We start from the raw sequence: 20,906 nt of genomic DNA, 5'->3' as shown, positions 1-20,906 counted from the left end.
CAAAGGCGCAGCCATTTACTAAAAAGGGTCGAAAACGGCTTACATCGAGTATTTTCCATGTGTGTTTTTCTCAAACTCCCAACAACCACCCAACCAGATCACTGTGAGGCAGGTCGGCTTAAGATGTTGCCTCCAAGGTCACCGGCCGCTGGATTTCTGGAGAAACACTGAAGCCGGTTTTGTCATAGCCAAGGCCACGTCGTGTGATCGCTGCGCACACCCCTCGTTTTCCTCCAGGTATTCAATAAGGCACACAAGTTTTAATGGTACTTCAGCGCTCAGTTCCTACCAAAAAAAAAAGGTATTGAAGTGTGGGGGTTTTGTTTTTAGTGGGGTACAACGTTCTGCCTTGTTCTGTAACCCTTTATTAAATTCATCGTGGCCATCTAAACCATGAACACACAAGGGAAGTTGTTCGATTTGGTTCCATTTTACAGAATAGTAAAATAGATGGAAGATACCTCATACCCGACGTGACCGATGGAGATGGGGAGACCAGCGTTGTGTTAAGGTTGTGTATAAGTCAGCTCTGTCCTACGCAAATTCAACTCAGCATCCTTCAGCATGGAGGATTCTCCTAATCCAAATTGCGGTGTTTTTTGGGGGGTGGTGGTGGTGAGGAGGAAATATATATGCGCAGGTCAATACATAACTCCTGGTGAGTTGCTCCCAAGTCAGTGTGTATAGGATTGGAGCCTGATAATTTAGTCGTGATTTGTAGTGCAAGCCTATCTGTTTTTACTCGGAAGTAAGACCTACCTTGCACCATGGGGCTTCCCACAAGCAGATGATTGCCCTGCAAAATTTATTCAGAAAGTAACTTTCCAAAGAGCACCCATACCAATGAAATTCTGCAGCCTCCATCGCTGCGATTGCTTGCAAGTCGGTCTCTCGGGTTTCGACAGCTCTTTCTTTCAGATGAGCCAGCTAAGGATAGCAGATTGACACACCTCAAACCAAAGATATCGACGGGTATTGCATCCAGGATAGGGCACTATCAATTCTATTCCCTTTAATTTCTGTTCAAAGGGGTACCAAGCATGGTGCCCTTGACACATGGTTGGACTACAACTCCCATCGGTCTCAGCCGATATTACCAATGGTCAAGGAAGATGGGCGTTGTATTCTAACAGTATTTGGAGAGCGCCATGTTATAACAGGCACTTAATTCATCTTGGGTCCGTTGTAGATCACTTAAGGACTAGCCAAGGGAAGACAAGGAGTGGGGGTACAGAGGGGTTCACCACCTGTCCGCCGCTGTCTATTGTAGAAGGCATGGGGGGGGGAAGGTGCGTATTCCCTCTCTGGGATGTGTCTCTTATACAGTGTTGGTGAGGGATAAAAATAGTGACAAGGGTTATCCAAGGAAAAGTATTGCTTAAATTCCCACCATCCCTGTTTGCGGACTATGCTGCCTGAGACTGATGGCAGTTGTGGTCCAACAACATCTGGAGGGGGAAGCAATGGCTGCCTGTCCCAGATTGAAGACTGTTATAGAAGCGAGTCGTAGACTCCCGCATTGCAGGCGGGTTAGATGACTCTCATTGCCCCTTCCAACTCTATGATTCTATCAAAAAGCTTGAAGAGTAGAACAACTCCACTATGACGAAGCTTTTGAGGACTAGAGTGCTTGGAAGCGGATACAAATGTATATCCTTCTTTCCGAATCTTTGCCACAACTATCCTGGCTCTCCTTCTGGAAATTGACAAAAGGTCCGCTACATTAGTCTATTTTTAGACCACCTTTCTTCATAGGAACAAGATCCCTGTCATCTTCACAAGAACCCTGTGAGGTAGGCTAGGCAGGGAGAGTAAGCCCGGCTGAACTGAATGCAAGAAAACTTGACTTCCACGTTAAAGCGCTGCCCTCATTTGGGACCACTGAAATTCAGTGGGAACTCTGCATATAAGAGCACAGCAAGCTGCCCTGCCTCAGGTCAGAGACCCCGTCCAGCCTAGTGTCTCCTGCTCTGGCTGACAGCTGCTATTCTCCAGGGTTTAAAGTAGGAAGAAGCTTTTCCCCATCAGGGGCTGCTTTTAACTAGTTATGCCAGGAACTTCAACATGGGACCTTCGGTGTGTCAGGTCCAGGTGTGGGCTCTAGCTCTGGGCTAGGAGTCGATTACAGTACATGGATGGGCTGGACTCCAAGCCTCGTTGGAACCGACGGGACCCTCTGTCAGCTAAAGACTCTCAAGAATTGGGTCGCATACTCAGAAACTCACCTAATAGTTCAGCCAGGTATCCCACCCACGTTCGACCACGGGGAATGAGGCGCCTGTGGGCGGCCCTCAGGGTGTCTTTGAACTCCATTTCCCATCAGCCCCAGCCAGCATGGCCATTGGTCAGGGAACCTAATAACACCTGGAGGGGCGGGGCCTACCACCTCTGTTCTGCAACCCGCAGGGTGTTCCCACTAATCGAAATAAATAAATAAATAAATAAATAAATAATACATTCTGCACTTGCTCAGAGGCAATCTGCTTGATGACGTCTCCCCAGGTTCCAAGGTTAAGGCTCAGCACTCAAATATGACATTGGAAAGCTCAGTTGGTAGAGCATGAGACTCTTAATCTCAGGGTCATGGCTTGGAGCCCCATGTTGGGCAAAACCATAGGACAAGAGCGGTGGAAATCTCTCTCTCTCTCTGGGTGGGGGGTGTGAACTATGTCAAAGGGACGGAAATGGGAAAGGAGAAGGCTCTTGGCTCAGCGGTAAAGCATCTGTCTTGTATACAGAAGATTCCGAGTTCAATCCCTGGCATCTCTAGGTAGGACCTGGAAGAGAATCCTGCACACCTTCTGCCACTCAGCGTTGTCAATACCGAGCTAGCCGCGCGAGCAGTCTAACTCCGGATAAGGCAGCTTCCTGCGTTCCTCCGTTTTTTGCAAGGCAAAGTCTTTACAAGCAATAAAAAACGGGGCATTGTGGGGAGCGGAGGGTTGTTTCCTCGATTTAAACTTCAACTTCCTTTCTTCCAAGCCTGGCTCTGGCTGTTCACTGGCAAGAAGACGGGGGAGGAGGGGGAAGTGCCCGGCTGGCAATTTCCACATCTGTTCGCTTCACGTGACAATCCCTCCACCCTCAATTCCAACATCTGGCCAAAATCAAGCTCCTTCAGGTACCTGCTTAGCTGTGAAGCTCCCCTTTTTCAGTGCTGGCAGTAGGATCGCCCCCCGCCCACTCTAAATTATGTGTCCGTCCACACATAATCACAGAAAACATAATTTGGAACAAAATCGGCAGCTGCGGGGGCTGGCGGCGAGCGAAAGCTGCAACACTTAAGGCTGCAATCCTATGCAGTTGTTTGGGACCCAACACTATTGCGAATTATACTTTCGTGTAAACGTGCGCGTAAGATCAAGCTGCCACCCGTTGCGCCCGTTTGCATACATTCGACCGGATGCGGCCAATTCCTCCTCAATGTTAAAGGGTGCGGAGCGCTGTGGAATTCTCTCGGACTTACTCCCGAGTAAACACGCATCGGATCGGGCCGTGCAAAGTGAAAGAAAGTCGCACTGACCTCCCTTCACCCTGTTGCTATTCCGCAGCCTATTTCCTTTGCAAGAGAACTTTCCGTTCCAAATACAGAATCGTCAAGGCTTCCTTTTAGGGGACGAGGATTCGGATCGGTCGGTGTTTGGTGGGTGTTTCCGCTCGAATTCGAATCGAGAGACCCTTACCTGTTTCATATTCCTTTCTCGGCACGTGAGGGTGACAACCGAGAAGGAGAAAGCGAAGTCAAGCTTCTGTCCTCCTCAGCTCTGAAGCTTTGACGTGACAACAAGCGCGTTCTCGGCGCAGCCTCGACAGTTCGAGGCCACGACAGGCAGATGTCAACCCGATTTGACTGCCGATTAGGTTACAACAAGACTGACGTCCGCTGTGAAGGCAAAGCGGCAAACGCGACTGACATCTCTCTTTGGAAAGACTGACACCTCTCCAAAGAAAATACGAAAGCCTGGACACAACCCTCAAGATCCGTGCCTTTTACAGGCTGACTTCGGGAGTCCCATTGCCTTGAATGGGACGCTCTCCTTGACCAAAGAAAATGCCACCAGCTGCCGCCCGCGCATTCAGCTTCTGCAGGAAAAGATTTCCTCTTCGTCAACAAAAATCGGGCGCATGAAAAATCAGACATTTTGAGCGCTCTCAAAGGGGGTCGAGTTTTTTTCTACTTCCTTGTAGTTTTTATTCTAGGGTTTTGTCACCGCAAAGAGGCTTGCGGCATTTGGAGAGAGCAGCAGAGCAATGCAATACGTGCCCACCCTGAAGCAAGTCCCATTCAGTTCCATGGCGTTTATTCCCAAGAAAGGGAGGCTTGCAGCATCGCAGATCTCTGAGGGCATCAGATTTCGTCCGCTGCCCAAAGAAGATTCTGTGCCAATTTACCTGGGAGTAAGGTCCCAGTAAGTAAGTAAGATCGTGAAGTTGAGGCTCCAATACTTTCGCCACCTCATGAGAAGAGAAGACTTCCTGGAAAAGACCCTGATGTTGGGAAAGATGGAGGGCACAAGGAGAAGGGGACGACAGAGGACGAGATGGTTGGATAGTGTTCTCGAAGCTACCAACATGAGTTTGACCAAACTGCGGGAGGCAGTGGAAGACAGGAGTGTCTGGCGTGCTCTGGTCCATGGGGTCATGAAGAGTCGGACACGACTAAACGACTAAACAACAACAACAAAGGTCCCTTTACTTACTTCTGAGTAGATACCAGATTTCACTGTTAAGTCTTTTAAGATGCCACTCCTTTCTTGAACGGCGTGTTCCCACCCTTTCAAATCGAATTGCAAAAAAAAAAAGCTTACCATGTACGTATGTGTAAGATAGACCATTTCATACACAGCTGCGGCAAAAAGACGCATCTGAGACTAATCAAAAGCAGGAAGTCATATTGGCCATTAGAACAAAATTCAAACAGAGACAGTAAAAGAAGACCTTTATTGGGATCACGCAAGGTTCAGAAATGTGCCAGCTTCCCAGTAACTCAGGACTCTTCAACAGAGTAAATTCTGAAATGGAATAGTTCCTTCTCCGCAACCTTCTAAGAGGTTTCAACAACAAAAAACTACTTTTTGATCAACGCCGACATCATGAGTTTAATATCAAGCCAAATTTCTCACCTCACCCTCCTCCCGCTTGGCTTAATATCGATGATATCTCCTGGACTCTGAAGCTTGATCACTTTCTCCTAACATTTTGGTTGGTCAGTTTAAAAAGAGGAATTTGTATTCCCACCTTCAAAAGAAAAATGGCCGTTTAACTGCGTTGTAATCTAACCTATATTTAACCACTTTAGCCTATTCCGAGAGTATCTACCTGGGGGGAAAAGCTTACTTGTTTAGCAGGCAGATTGGGTAAGACCCTCCCCCCGGAAATGACACTAAGTGTCCCTGATCTGAAGAACACTATCCCTCCTCAAAGCTGGCAATTTAAGAAAATAAAGGAAAACGGGGTGGAGATATTCTGTATTCAGAGAAACGCCTCTCCTCCCCCTCCCGCAACAGGCGTCTTGAGGAAGAGTGCTGTATCACTCAAAAGCTGGCACACCACACCATGAACATCGGTCGATTTCATGAAGATATTTTTTCTCTCCCTCCCTTATATTAAAACCTCGTGATCTAGAGAGATGACATTTTCGGAGGAAAGCGCAACCGGGCGGTTTTCTTTGGGTTTCTAAATTGAGGGTTGGATCTTATGATTCAGAACCACTTCCAGGGATTCTAGCTGATGAAGGACTCCTTTAACCGGTCAAATCGACGTGGGCATGTCGAAGCACTGTTTAGGAAAGAGAGAGAAAATCCACTCCCCAATACGAAACACGTTTACTGGGAAGCGAAATGCAACTGATTTGGATGAGATTTATTCCCAAGTAAATTAGTTCAAGGGCTGAGATCTTCCCATTCCAATGTTGCTTCTTTTTAGCTGTCTGTCTGCTTTAAATCACGTGATTTTTATGTAGTGGAAGCTCAGATTGGGGTGGGGGGGGGGGAGGATGCGACTGCTTAAAATAACCTCTTTCTCGGCGTCTTTTAAATCCAATATTGATTATTCCCAAGCAAGGCAACCCTTTCTGGATTCGCCGATCACGTGCTCAGTTGCTTCTAAAGTGGAAACAGGGTCTGCTGTTCAGAAGAGGGCGGGGGATGTGGAGGGGGGCAGCCTGTGCGAGTGATTTTAACCTGCTCCACCTTGAAGTGACCTGCCAAATGCACTTTCTTATTTTATAGACATCTGGGAATTCCATACATGCCTTAAACGCCAATTACACACCTTCTTCAAAGGACACGTGCTTTGATTTGCCAAGAACATTTAAAGTCGGCCGAAGTTTGAAAGAAAAAAGAAAAAAGCACTACTGCAAAGGAGAGAGGGGGAAAGAAAACGCATTTTTAAAAAAATAAAAATGGTGGGGGATCGTGTACAATGTTCTCTGCCTGGAGAAAGGGGAAGCGGGGAGATTATGTTGTTTTGTGAACGAATCAATCCGGTTTGGGGCCGAAAGCTTCTAATTTTCCCGGGTCTTCCAGACTCTGGAGTGGGGCCTGACCTCATTTATTTCACTAAACCTAGAGGCTTTCTTTCTTTCTTTCTTTCTTTCTTTCTTTCTTTCTTTCTTTCTTTCTTTCTTCCGATGGCATTGCTTAAAGAAAATGGACCAAAGCTGCGATTCTATGCACGCTCCCTTGAGCAGCACGTGCATTAGGATTGTAACTCCATGCACAGTTACTCTGGAGTAAGCACTACTGAGGCGCAAACCGAGGCTTGGGATGCGCAGGTACCCTACCTGACTCCCTTTGCTCTATTACAGAAACAAAAGGTGTTACGCTAACTGCAAATGCAGAATCCCGAATCGGAATCGAAGCCCATAAAAGGGGAATAATAATAATAATAATAATAATAATATAATAATAATAATAATAATAATAATATAATAATAATAATAATAATAATAATAATAATAATAATAATAATAATAATAATAATAATAATAATAAATCACAATAATCACAATAACCGCAAGAAGAAGGCGAGTCGCGATCACTTATTGCTATTACCCGTCCTTCAAAATGCACGCAACGATCGATATAAGGCTGAATCTGGAGGCGATGGGTCGTGCTGTTGTGTGGTGCAAAGACCCGTGGGGTGCTCATCGCTGATCTTTGGTGCTCAGTCTCATGGTCTAGGGTGGCTTTGTGGGATTCTCTTCCCAGGTCTCTCTGAGGTTCCTCCTCTCGGCTTGAATCTGGTCTGTTGTACCAACTGGCACCCAAGAGTCCTTGGAAGGCTTTCAATGGAGCCTCCTCGCAGAGAAGTGCGCGGCGGGGAGGAATTAAGTGTCACGGATCCGCATCATGGATGGGGAGGGAGACTGCGGCCCCTCCAGCTTTTGCTGGACTCCGACTCCCATCAGCCCCAGTCGATAGCAGTTGGAGTCCAGTAGCAACCAGGAGAGTGGCCCCTGAAACGATTTTCCAGGCAGTACTCGAATGAGAGGGTTCTTTCCCACGAGTTTCTCACTGAACCCAAAGCCGCAGGAACAGCCTCAGTCAAGAGCTGAGATTTACAAGTCTCAGCAGCACCCCACAAATAAAATGTGAGCTATCCCCAAATCATACCTCTCCCTGGTCTGACTCAGGGTAAGGTGACTTTCAGGTTTACAACCTGAGTCTCAGTTTACAACCTCAGTCAAGCACACAGGGGCGGCGTAAGCATATATATGTGTTAAAAGCACCCACCCCCCAAGGATCCTGGGCACTGGAATTTGTTAAGGGTGCTGCAAATTACAGTGCTGCCATGGGCAAACTACAGTTGCCAGGATTCCTGGGAAGTACGCTTTATATGTGCTTTTAATGTATGGTGTGCTACACAGCCACGGTAATCATATTTATATTGACTAGGAAAGTAGGTCTCCTTGCTTAAATATTGAACACATATTACTTCGAAATATGTTTCCTTGACTGCCCTGGGATTTTCTTTCCGACACTCCAGCTGCGATCCCCACCCCGATTGCTCTACCAGAGGGCTTCTACGTACCTATGTAGTTCCTCAAAAGTAAGTATGGCATTTAGTGGGATTTACTCTCCAGTAAGTGTACTTACAAGGGACGCGGGTTGCCCTGTGGGTTAAACCACAGAGCCTAGGGCTTGCAGATCAGAAGGTCGACGGGGTGAGCTCCCGTTGTTGGTCCCAGCTCCTGCCAACCTAGCAGTTCGAAAGCACGTAGTGCAAGTAGATAAATAGGTACCGTTCAGGCGGGAAGGTAAATGGCGTTTCCTGTTGCTCTGGTTCGCTAGAAGTGGCTTAGTCATGCTGGCCACATGACCCGAAAGCTGTACGCCGGCTCCCTCGGCAAGTAAAGCGAGATGAGCACCGCAATCCCAGAGTCCTCTGCGACTTGACCTAATGGTCAGGGGTCCCTTTACCTTTTAAGTGTACCCTAAGATGAATCCTGGTGAATAATAGGACACTTTTGAGTTAACTCAATAATGCATAATTCATGTTAACCGCTTAGAGGTTATGAGGATTGTGTGGTATATAAATCCGGTTAAATAAATGTAATATAATATAATATAAATTGATGAGGGTTGTTTTTCCCCCAGGGCCCTAATATTTGCATGCTAACGGATTGCATCGTTTGATATAACGTAATTGCTTCGGTTTGGGTGTTTTAGGTAGGGTCTCCTGCCGCTCATCATATACCCCAATACATTCTTAAGATCCAAAAGGCGACTTCTCGAAACATTAGGATTTCTAAACCTAGATACCCGCCTAAACCAAAACCCACCCACTTATTTACTCAGAATATTCCATCCATTTCCTGAACCTGTTCCCAAGCAGGGCTGCGGTCCAGCACCCCTTTACTTCGAGGTAAGCTCTACTCCACGATTATGCCATAATGAATTTGTCACTGCTCCACAAGACTCTTAACTGTTTGTGTTGCAACAGACGAATACAACCCCTCTGGAAATGAAAATTAAGGGTATCCCAGTGGACCTGGCCCTCCAGACTGGTTTGTGTGTGGGTGTGTATTCTGCAACGTGCCATCGTTGACACAATAATACTGAATTACTGGTGGAGTTCCACTGGTCCATCCACACAGTATTCCGGTTTATTCGTTGTTCTGCAGTGTCTTCCCAACTTTACAGCATAAGCGCGGTCTGCAGGGACGCTCTTCCGCTATAGCTCAACAAAAGAGGAACACAAACCCGGAATATTTGGGGCATAAAAAGTTACGAGACATGCACCAATTGGAAACGCAGCATGCATACCCTGAAACGTTTGCAGGAGCAAAAAGTATTGAAAACACGACCACCGTGATAAGTACTAACGATAAGGGTAGTGAAAAGGGGCCCCGTGTCTTTAAAGTATCTGTGCACCCCTACATTCGAGTAAGCCCTGCTGATCTCAAGGAGGCTGACTTCTGAGTAGACCTGCCTAGGATCGTCCTTTAAAACAGCAGTCCTCGCAGCCCTTTACTTTGCAGCAAGCCCCATGGAAACCAGAAGGGCTTACTCGCGTGTAAACATGCCCAGGACAGCGCCACCCAAACCGCCCAGCCCAAAGCCCCGTCACTGCATGGGACGAAGTTAAGACTTAGGCACAAACACTACCACCAATGCCACCCAAATACACGCGCCTTTTCATTGGATCTGCTTGGACTTCCCTAACATTTGTTGTTTCCCCGCACATTTAAGTTTGTTTTTCATCTCCCCTCGCCCCTCAAAAAACAAAAACAAAAAAACTTTTTAAAAAAAGATTACAGATGCAGGGAAAAACCGCCTGACATCATGAGAGCGGGGACAAACGCTCACTTTGAAGGATTCCTGGGCAGGACTTCAAGTGAAATCGTATGCCTGAGAAGAATTTGATACTGGACTAGAGAAAATAACTAGATCGGCGTTTGCCAAACCGTGGAATGTGCAAGAAGGCTCCGCGGGCGCTCTCTCTCGCGCTCTCTCTCTCCAGCGCGCGCGAGGGCCAAGTTGCAGCAAAAGGTTGCTTTGCTTCTAGGGCAGTAGCAACAGCCCCAGCGCCGCACACTCCATTCCCTGCACCAGGCCACGGGCAGCCGGAGCCCCCTCGCTCTCTCCCCCTTTGATTGGCAAAAAGAAAAGAAAAGAAAAAGTCCCAGGAGCCTTTGCAAAATTAAAGGGGAGGTATGTGTGTGTGAAGTGGGTTGCTGGGGGGGGGGGTATCCCAGAATTCATTTGTCTTCTTCCAGGTTTCTGAGTGGTCCAAGTCCTCTCGCCAGTCATCAGAGCCCTGTTTCGCAAGAGGATGAACACCATGGCAACCAAACATGGCCGGCTTCGTTATGGGGAAGCAGATCAGTGGGTGAGGAACGTACAAGGCTTGGGGGGGGGCGGGGAGGGGGGAGGGGGGAGAGAGAAGTCAGAAAAGTTTGGGTGCTCCAAATGCAGCGTTGACTCTCCCCACCAATTGTCAGCGAGTTTCTCAATGCTCAGAAAACTATAGCCATCCTTGTTTTTTTATGTTACACACAGAGAGATCTATCTATCTATCATCTATGGATCACCTTTCCTCCAATTTATCCTCACAATAACCCTGCAAGGTAGGTGAAACTGAGAGACAGTGGCTAGCCCTAAGTCACCCAGTGGCCATCACCATTGAGGGGGGCAGCGGTGCCAGCTTGAATAAAAAAATGGGGGCAGGGGAGAGGTAAGCCCCGCCTCACATAATCACAAGACAGGGAGCGCACACACCGTTGCTCATCAACTTTGAGGAGGTCAGAGCCCTCAAATATTTTATTTGGGGTGGGGTGGGCGAAGGGACCTCGGCACCTAGGAGTTGGGTCCTGTGGGGTGCGAACTTGAACCAGGTCTCTCAGGTACAGCAGTCTGCACCGGCCCCCAAAATACCCAAAGCAGGTGGCGAGCTGGAGAATGCGAGAATCCACCCTATGGCTCTTTAGTATACCAAGCGAACGCCTTCCTGCTTGAGCTAATCCCACAATGTCCTAAATCCCAAACATTTCCCTAAAGGGCCATCTCGACTGAGACGGCAGCATCCTCTCCCTCCCTCCCAGGGGTGCCAACTTGAATAAAATATTAGGTTGGGGGGCAGGTAAACCCTGCCCCACATAATCAATCACAAGACTCGGCGTATGCACACCATCTGAATGGCAATGGCCATAAACTTTGAGGGGAGCATGGCCCCCTCAAATATTTTACTGGGGGGCTGAGGAGACCTTGGCGCCCAGAAGTTGGCTCCTGTGCTCCTCCCCTCTCTGAAAGGAACAAGGGGTGAAATAAAAGAACCGGATATCTACAAATCTATGATCCTTTACTCAGGAAGGATACCAATACCACCAGCCAGCCAGCGTAAAGAGAGTGGAAGAGAAAGGTGCCTTTGGCCCCTTTTCAGAAAGGGGAGGGAGGACGGTGGCCTGTTGGACTTCATCTCCCATCAGTCCCAGCCATCGTGGCCAATGGTCAGGGGTGATTGGAGCTGGAGTCCAAACAATATTCTGGAAGGTCACCAGTTCTCCACTCTTTGCCCTAGTTGGAAACCCTCTTCAGGCGTGACGGACGTTCTCCCCACCCTCCAGCACAACGAATAACATCTCAAGGCTCCCATCCCAGTGAAAGTCGCCTGTATATTCAAGCACGCCCAATGAAACCGAAGCAGGCACCCGGACGCCTTTTACCTGGAAGCGAATCCCACTGGTGTTTGCCCTCACTTCCGCACAGAAGTATGCAAAGAATGACATCGGATCTCCTTTCAGCGCCAGAGCCTAGGGCAGCCTTTAGAAAAGAGAGTACTTGGAAATCAGTTCCGCGGGAAATCAGCAAGCCTTACTTCCGAGTAAGCATTGTCCAGTTCTGGCTGTAAGGCTGAGATAATTCTGTGCATCTTTATTTGGTTTAAAAGGGGCTCAGCTCCTCAGGAAGTGCATTTTAGCCTTGGAGCCCTGTCCTGAACATACTTTCTTAGAAGAAAGTTAGGCTGGAAAAAACAGGAAGGCGTGTAGGCCTAAACGTTTGCTCAGAAGTACGTCCCACTGGATTCAAAAAGGGTTAGTCCCATGTGTGGGGACCCAAGATACAGTACTAAGCAGCGTGATCCTGTGCACATTGACCCCCACTGAATCCAAGGGGAAGACTTACTCCTCGCAAGCGTCTGCAGTCCGAGGAACCGAACTGAAACCAATTCCTCTCGGAGTAGATGAATGAATTCGAATTTCACGAGTAGGGCGTGAGCGTCAGATTTACATGGAGATCCATAGATTTAGAAACAGGCTTCCAGAAAAACCAATGGCAACTACCGCACACCATCTCCACCGATAAATGCCAATCGGAGACAACTTTTAGGATCAAGTCCATTCAAGAGGGAGACTAGACAAAGGTTTTTGTAGCTTACCTTTTTTCAACAGCACAGACCATGCTCTGATTCTTGCTCTCTGCTTTCTAGCTCTCCTCGAGGTCGGAACTGCCCCCCCAAGATCTTCTGCAATCTCAGGCCACTTCATTTGGGGAAATCCGGTCGATTTCAAAGCTTGCTGGGCGACACTGCCGAGAGTACCCTTCTGACGGGGGGTGGGGTGGGGAGGTGGACCTCCGCAAGCCTCAAATCCAGTTTTGTCAAAGTCCTGGCTAATCCCCTTAAACACAAATAAACTCTGCCGTTTATCTATCTATTTATTTTAAAAATTCTGTCAACAGCGCTCACCGGCCCCCGACACGGCCGATGGTGAGAACCGTGAGGAGCTGGGGAAGGCGGCGAGAGGTGGCCTAAGGATGGCCAGGGAAAGGTAAACAAGGCATCCGGAAACGTCAACCCGAACCTGAGCAAAACAAACAGGGATGGTTGGGATGAGGGGGACCAGCCCGGCTTATTTATACGACCAGAGTAATCAGACATGGTTAAGACAGAGCAAACTGGCATCTGCTACCTCCCAGATGCTTCCATTTCAACACAAATGCGGTTCAAGGACCGCTTTGCATGGCAGGCAGCTCGCTTCCTCTAGTGTAAACCCGCGCGGATCTGAACCGTAGGTCGGCGTCAGAAGGCGCTTTGGATCCGATCCGAATAGTTTTGGGGCGGGGGAGGCGGGGGAGATGTGCTGCCGGATCTTATTGCACGTTTACACGAAAGGAAGCCCAGTTGCCTCTGGCTTGAGAAATGCTAGAGGCGCCAACTCGGGACTCGACGTTCGCAACGGGCTTCTATCTAATGGGCACCCCGGGGAGGATCGCGTCGCACCCAACCGTGTCAGTTAGATCGGGAGTGCCTCTACTTCGGCTTATATAAAGTGGAATGAAGGGGCTGGGGGGTGCGCGTCACTTGGGAAGGGATAAGGCGAGCCCAGGGGTTGCCCGACGTGCCATTTGTTCGCCTGGTGTGAAACAACAACATAAAAACTGATCCTTAAAAAAAAGAAAAGCAGTGAAATAGGAGACCTTGGTTTTCCCTACTCCTGGAGTAAGCCGCTCGCCTCCGAGCCACCGTTTTGATCACCGCTGGGCTCTTGCTATAGCCGGACACGCTGCTTGGAAGCAAAGCTCCCTCCGAATGAATGGGGGCTTCTTTGCTTGCAAGGCGTTGAGTTGGACGTGGGCTTTTTCCCCCTGCATGGACATTCGTCGTCGAGTTCCTTCTGCGGCAGTACCGTCTATTTGTCTGATCGATGGCAACAAAACAATAGGGGCGGGGGTAAGGGGACACACACACACACAGTCTGAAGACCTCAAGTCTGAGGCTCAAACTTTCGGTCATCTATCTGCAACGCCGCGCACGTCAAGGGTTCGCCACTTCTCATTGGAAAGCCAGCGTGCCTGATCCGTGCCTGATCCGAGGAAGTCAGTCCCAGCAAAATCAATGCGATCTCTCTCCCCCACCCTTACTTTCGAACACACGTTTCTGGAGGCAGGTGTGAAAAACCACCACCCACTCCCTGCTCCCGACTTAATTCGTTACAAAAACAAAACTATGGATGGGCTTCAATCAACCTCCACTCCGCCCCAAACCCTCAACAAACACAAATAGCTACGCGACCGCTGGGCACCTTTATCTGCCCGCCCGAGATAACACAGCGGTGGAGAAATTACATGCAGACCAATGGGTGGTTCTTAATTTAGATCGAAGGAGGATGAGGATGATGATAATAATAATAATAATAACAATACGCTACACTTTACCATTATAAAATTCGCTATTTTGATTAAAAGGGGGAGAGAATCCGAAGTCCTGCAAAACCGTCAAGCAGAATCATAAAGCTGTCTCAATAATTAACACTCATGTGTCTGTCAGTAGCTAGTTTATTTGCGTTTTTCTCTCGTTTGTTTTTATTCCCTCCCCCCCCCCCCTCTGACCCTGGCCCCTTACTCTCCTGGGTAATTTCAGATCTACGCGATCGAGCATTATTTACCTTCAATTTCAAGCCCGCTTTCCTCCGTACAGACCAAACTTTAAAATTCTTTTAACATTTCAATTTATTTATTGCAGGAAAAAAAATATACAATGATATTTACAAAACAATCATAAAAATAGGAATGCATTTAGACACCGGATCTATTTGCATTTTTTTTAACATGGGTCATCAATAAATAAATAGAATGTTTCATTTTTTTCCTCTCGCTCTCCCCCCACCCCATTTTCCCCTCCTTTTTTCTTGCAGGAAAAATAAAATATAAATGAAAGAGGAGCAGGATATAAGAGTTTTGGAGCCCATAATGCATAGCTACCCTAAACATATTTCCTTAAAAAATATTTTTTCCTTTCTCACTCGTTCTAAACGGGTTTTTCCCCCGGGTTTCTCTGTCATTAGATCTGTTCCAAAAAGAGAGCGAGGGGAATGGGGGGAGTCCACAGTAACGTATTTCCTTTCATGAGTGGCTCATAAACTCTCTTGGGAATGCATGCATGCAAGAACAAAAAAAAAAAGGAAGTAAAGAGGAAAAAAAAGTTAAATTCCAACATTCTTCGTCAAAATAGAAAAATAAAAATAAAACCGGTTCAGATTTTTGATCAGAATGCAGAGATGTCTGGTAGGGCCCTTTGGCCGCCTCTGGATCAGCCGCCTCACCATCCGAGCCCCCCGCCCCCCGGGTCTCTCTCGCCTCTCCTGGTCTCCCAACGCCCTGCTCCTTGCAACGTGGGCCAAGAACGCCGCTCAATTTCCAAGAAAATCCTTGGCGTTATATATTGTCTTAGAGGGAACAAAGGGGGGAGAGAAAAACAAAGGAGGGGAGCCGAGTCCAAGTGCAGAGTCTCTCTCTAGATTGTCCGTTTTCTCTCCTTCTTTGGGAACAAATGCCATCTGCAAAAACCCAGAGACAGAAAGAGAAAGAGAAGAAGGGAATGTTGGTTACTGGAAATGGTAAATGAAATCTATTGCGCACATATATTAAAAGAAAGAGGCATATGTTTAAATTAATTTTAAAATTGAAACACCCCCTTCTCTAGGTTCTGTTACTTTCTATCTCTGTACATGTCCATTGTTTATATATGTATATATTTTGGTTCACCGCCCTGGTTGAGTACGATTGAAGGGCGGCTTAAAAATACGCGGCGTCACAATTCCAGCAAATAACACCGCTCCAAATGTTTGATTCTAGCCAGCTCTACACAATGTGCTTCTGTGTGTCCACGGGGGTTGGGGGGAAGGAGGAATTAAAGCACAAAGGAAGGACGGGAGAGGGCCCTGCTGGAGAGGCATGAAATTCGGAAACGCGCAGAGGGGAGTGTTACGGATATCTAGGCGAATCTAGTGCATTGGGGGGGGGACCGCTCCCCCCTGGTGCTCTTAAGCTCAGCTACTTGGAAGCAGGTCCCCTCAGAAGGAAGCCTGTTCAGCAACCCGAGGTGGATCCTTTCCCAGTCGCTTCAAGGAATCATAGTTATAATAATGGTTCATGAGCTGTCCCTACCTAATTTCCCTGGGTGCGCTGTAAGTACTGCTAGGAGACTGAGGCACAACTTTAAAACAAAACAAATATTTTTTTTGGGGGGGAGGGGAAGCAGAGGCTGGTCGTGCCCATCCGGAGAGAGGCGGTAGGAGGCTGGCGGGCAGGCTGCCGATTGCGATTCGATTGCACGCTGCGATCCCCGTGACAGTTAAGCTGCTTTGTTGAACCTGACCAGGTAGGCGCTCTGGTCTGGGCCCTCAACCTCCGGCCTAGCTCAGCAGTCGCCTGATGCTACTGGAGGAGAAAATGCTGGGCGGCCCTTGGCTTCACGTAATGCTCCAATCCCGATCATGTTTACTTGGAAGCAAACCCCCAAACGCCTTCAAAGGGGAGCTGTGGTGGCGAGGAACCCTGGCTGCCCGGATAGTCTCATTTGCACCCCAATTCATCCCCGCTGCTGAGCCGAAGGGACTTTTTGCTCCGGGGGAAGCGTGTACAGTATAGGATTGCAGCTATGCATCACCCGGGTGCTGCGCGTGTTTTCCCTGGGGAATGTCATATGCAGCTCAGAGTAGGGTCCGTCTTTAAGTCCGTCTGCACAAGACAAGACCTTAAGCTGCGCTCCTGGGTGGGTCGGACTTCCCAGTAAACATGAATGGGATCGGGAGTTGCGGTGCTTCCTTTTCTCCCAAAGTCCCACGCCACCCTAAGCGTTTCCTGAAGATTCCACGGACAGGAACGTGTAGAACATTCCCACGTGCCTGTCCTCCTCAAAGCAAGCAAGGCCGCAAGCCAGAAGACTTACTGCCTCCTTCTATATATTTACTCGGAAGTCAGTTAATGGAGCTGCAGCCCCAATAGGGGAGACTCTGCGACCATCTCTCGGGCCAGGCTCCCCCTTGAACATCTCATTATACTCTGCCACATTTTGTTAGAAGACTCAGGTTGCCTACACGCCACTCATTTCAAATTCATGACTTCGCCCAAAGAACCCCGGAAACTGTAGTTCCTTAAGGGCGCTGGGAATTGCAGCTCTGTGAGAGGTTAAAAACTACAAACGTTTGTGAGCTGAGTGTCTCTTTGAGTTCTCCCGCAGCTTTACATGGCTGAGTAACCCTCAGCAGAGTAAGGCTCCATCCCAGCACCATTTCGATCAGTATTGATGTGTACTATTGATAAAGGTTCGAATTAAGGCTTCAAATCCATTTAGTTTCCAAGAAAGCAGATTTAACAGCTCGATCCTATCCATGCTTGCTCCTTAGGTTTTCTCCCTAGGTGTTGTGCGCAGCATCAGGATGGAGGAACAAATGTACTTGAGATTCTTCCATGGTGGTGCCACCGGTCTCTAGGCTGGGACAAGTCAATGCTTGGCTACCAGCTCGACCGGACTCCGTGAGACCTACCTCCGAGTAAACATGCACAGGAGCCGCCTGCTGACCTAAGCATATTAATTTGGCAGCAAGGACTGACTGGGTTCCGTGAGACTTACTCATGGAAAGAGGCTGCAACAGTCAGTCATAAGAAGGACCTGTTTGATTATGGGGGCTCATTGATCTTCTTAAAAAATGAAGCGGCGTGCGCTGACTCTGAGGCTCTAACCCAACATAGAAGGCTTTGCAAACCTTAAATAAGAAGTCACCACTACGCCCAAACCAGTTTAGTTGCGTAATTTGAGAGATTATCTTTAGGGCGGCCGATCCAACTTGCCTAAGAATCCCAGCGAGAATCAGTCAACGTCCCATCAGACCTTCGGGACCCCGATGCCACAGGCATACAGGATTTTTTTCGCGAGAAAAGGAAAAGGCGCCTTTAAGACTCCCCACAACCCGCGATCTGCTTCCAACAGCCCTTGCCTTGGGAAGGAGCTCCCTCGGAATCAACGCATTTGGAAAGTCCGCAAATTTTTTTGGGTGGGGCTAACTAAACAAAACATTAAACTTAACGCCACAGCCACGGCCCAACGCAGGGCACATGCTCTTTAAAGGAGACGCTTCTGTGGACTGCGTGTTATTTCTGGCCGGCTCCACGGCCAGTTAACCAGCCTGGAAGTCAAGAGAGGACCTCCGCAAGAAAGCGTGTGTCGAGGATCTAGCGGTGGGTGTGTGGGTCGGCGTTAGGAAATGCGATTCCCTTCCTACTCAAGAATTTACTTCTTCCTTTTCAAGCCGAAGTGGCCTCCAAGGAAGCTTTCTTGGGATGGGATCACCCGGATCTCCCCCGAAGTGGAGGGCGACTCGAATACAGTAAATGCCGAAGTGGGAGCTTTTCTGCTTTGGGTTGGCGAATCCAGCGAGTTCGCTGATTGTTTGCGAGCGGGGTGTCTGCGTGCATGGAGGACTGTCTAGCAATTGGGATTTTAAATAAAGGCTTTCCCCTCTTCTTGATTTTTGGCCGAATTCCCTTCTCAGGCTGCGGGTCTGCAGTCCCGTTTCAACCTTGCCCCACCACCAAGGAATTTGGATCGGGTAGAGAGGATTCGGGGTGCACCCCGGTAGGACACGTGTTCAGAAGGGGAGGGAGATGGATGCCTTAACAATACACTTCAGGGGTGGACCCCGCTCTCTGCCATCCAAGGCGACTTGCTACCCTCGCTTTTTCGCTTGCTCCTATTGGTCTAGCCTGACTTTCCTTCATCCCGCACGCGGAAATCCATCCCGCTTAAGCCGGGCTGCTAAGGCCTACGCGCGCTGCTTTGGAAAGGCAGCCTTCCATCTTTGAAAGCTGGGGGAAGGCAGGGCGTGTTAGTCGAATGCTTTTTTTCCACCCCAGAAAAAAAAGTTAGTCCGCTCTGGAGTCCAGAGGGACTTACTCAGGAGGATGCGGGAAGTTAAGGAGGCGTCAGAGTGGCGGGCGAGCCTCAGCATCTCCGAAACCGGGAGGGAGCGTCCTAGAGGCCCTCTTTCTCCCGTCTCCAAGAAAGAGAGAGAGAGAGAGGCTCTCTCCCTATGGATCTTTGCAAGTACCAGCGGTCTTGGACGGATTCTTAACTAGCACTGAAGTGAGGATTCAAAGGGACTGGGGGATAACTCTCTCTTTCTCAAGCAAAGGATCGAGAGGAGGGGAGAGAGGTTGTGAGACAAGAGTGCTTCCTCACAAGGAAGCCTAGCCCAGCTTGGCCTGCAGGCAAAAGGCCCCGATTTTCCAGGGAACTTGGCCGCTCCACCCGGATGTGAGTCCGGGGTCCCGAGATCGTGCGCAAAGCGAGTTCCTTTCGCAGTCTAGGCGAGGCTGCAGTCCAGCTGCGCCCGCCCGTCTCAGAGGGATTCCTCGAGAGTCAGGCTGCTCCAGCAGGCCCACGGCGAAGGCCAAGTCTGAGCGCGGGCCCTCTCCTCCTTCCCAGATCCCAGATCCCAGATCTCTCTCTCTCCTGCCCGTCCCGTCGCGTCCCTTTCCCGCTTACCTCGGTCTCCGGCCGGGCCAGTCGGCGCGGGAGGCTAGTGAGAGGCAGACATGGACCAGGCTCCCTCCATGCGCCAGACGGAGAAGGCGTAGCTGAGGCGCTCGTGGGCCACATAGCTGCAGCTGGCCATCTTGGAGTCGAGCTCGTCGCTCTGCAGGACCTGGTAGAGGAAGTCGATGTAGCGCGCGGCCAGCTTGAGCGTCTGGATCTTGCTCAGCTTGTCCGACGGCAGCGTCGGGATGATCTTGCGCAGCGCCGCGAACGCTTCGTTCAGCGACTGCGTGCGCTGCCGCTCGCGCACGTTGGCCATCACCCGCTGCGTCTGGAGCTCCTCGTAAGATTGCGGGCTGCCCCCTCCGCTGCTGCTCCCGCCTCCGCCGCCTCCGCTGCTCCCGCCGCCGCCTCCGCCGGATTTCTTGCCCCGCTTGCCTTGCGCCGGGCTGCACGGCTCCTCGGTCGCCGAACCGATCCCCCCGCCGGCTCCTCCTCCTGCGCCTCCGCCTCCTCCGCCGACCCCGGCGGCGCTCCTTCGGCTCGATCGCCTCTTGCGTCCCCCTCGCTTGCCGGAGCCCTGAAGCTGCTGCTGCTGCCGGTCGGGCTCCTCCTCGCTGTTGCTCAGGCTGTCGTCGGCGGGCGAGACTGGAGAGTTCGACTCGTCCTGCTGCATCATCTCGGGGGCCAACCCGCAGCGCGCTGAGCAGCCCTTTTTAGGGGGCGAGGGAGGAGGGGAGAGGAGAGGGGGGAGGAGGAGAGGGTGCCTAGCCAGCCAGCTCCCCCTGGCTGGATCCTGGGCCTGCGGAAGAAAAGGAGGAGGAGGAGGAGGAGGACCAGGGTGTGGGTGGGTGGGGGCTTGGGGGAGGGCCTCAGTTGGGTGGGTGGGGGGAGGCCATCGGGAGCCGGGGGGAAGAAGAGAAAGAGTGAGAGAGAAAGAGAAAGAGAGAGGACGACGAGGAAGGTGGAAATCTCCCTGGCGGTGTCAGCTCCCCTCCCGATGGCTCCTTGGAGCTGGCTGGGAGTTGGGCGAAAGTTGCAGCCAGGGACGCTCTTATAGCTCCTGCTGGCGGAAAGTTCGGGGGCAGCGGTGTCATTGGCTTGACGTGGAGAGGAGGGACTTTGCCGAGGTTGAGAGGAAAGTTTCCGCTTCCCCCCCGCACCTTCCCCTCCCAAACGGTTCCCAGACCGTTAGCCAGAGATCGAGTGGAGGAGCCCCCGCTTCCAAAACCCCCGGGTTCCCCTCGTTTGAAGTAGGTCTCGGAGCAGATTGCTCTCCGCCTTTCGGAAAAAGAGTTTTTGTTAAATATAGCAAAAGAGAACCCCGATTCCCCCTCTGACGGCCTCCTAAACTCAGCAAGCCGTTTCCTTCCGAGATTGCGCTTTTAAACACACTCCCTCAGCAAAGCCAGGTTGTTGTTTTTTGCTCAGATCAAAATCAATACCTTCGCATCCCACCCCGTTTCCTTGAAAGCAGGGCCCGTTGGCTTCCATAGGATTGGCTTCCGAGACCCTCATTCGCATGTATATTTCAGCAGGTCTGGGATCGCTGAAGCCATTGGTTCGCAACTGCAATGAGCCTTCCAGATCAATGGGTTGGGGATCAAATTGTGACCGCGGAGTGGGGAAGGATCCCCGCAACAATC

At 49.9% G+C, this 20,906-nt stretch overlaps 1 protein-coding gene and 1 long non-coding RNA gene across 3 annotated transcripts; both read right to left on the bottom strand.

The window, feature by feature from the left end:
• LOC308570240 lies at positions 1–6,062 on the bottom strand. Of its 2 annotated transcripts, none has more exons than XR_014001025.1 (2): positions 3,684–6,062; positions 1–285 (listed from the first exon to the last, which is right to left on the bottom strand). It is a non-coding gene; the product is annotated as an uncharacterized lncRNA (long non-coding RNA). The 2 variants fall into 2 exon arrangements; XR_014001026.1 differs by lacking the exon at positions 3,684–6,062 and adding an exon at positions 2,226–3,642.
• Positions 6,063–14,435: 8,373 nt separating this feature from the next.
• On the bottom strand, positions 14,436–20,419 carry TWIST1 (twist family bHLH transcription factor 1). Its single transcript, XM_081164012.1, has 2 exons — positions 19,270–20,419; positions 14,436–15,280 (listed from the first exon to the last, which is right to left on the bottom strand). Exon 1 carries the CDS (start codon positions 19,937–19,939, stop codon positions 19,304–19,306), a length of 636 nt encoding a protein of 211 aa, XP_081020138.1. The 5' UTR covers positions 19,940–20,419; the 3' UTR covers positions 14,436–15,280; positions 19,270–19,303.
• Between the last annotated feature and the right edge of the window lie 487 nt (positions 20,420–20,906).

Source organism: Podarcis bocagei (genome assembly GCF_964188305.1).
Source record: "Podarcis bocagei genome assembly, chromosome: 12".
NCBI classification, from domain to species: Eukaryota; Metazoa; Chordata; class Lepidosauria; order Squamata; family Lacertidae; genus Podarcis; species Podarcis bocagei.
Note: the sequence above shows the minus strand (reverse complement) of the source record. Positions and strands in the feature narration are given on the sequence as shown.

Excerpts from the sequence above, each read along its gene's own strand:
- TWIST1 (XM_081164012.1), bottom strand. The coding sequence starts at position 19,939 with ATGATGCAGCAGGACGAGTCGAACTCTCCAGTCTCGCCCGCCGACGAC.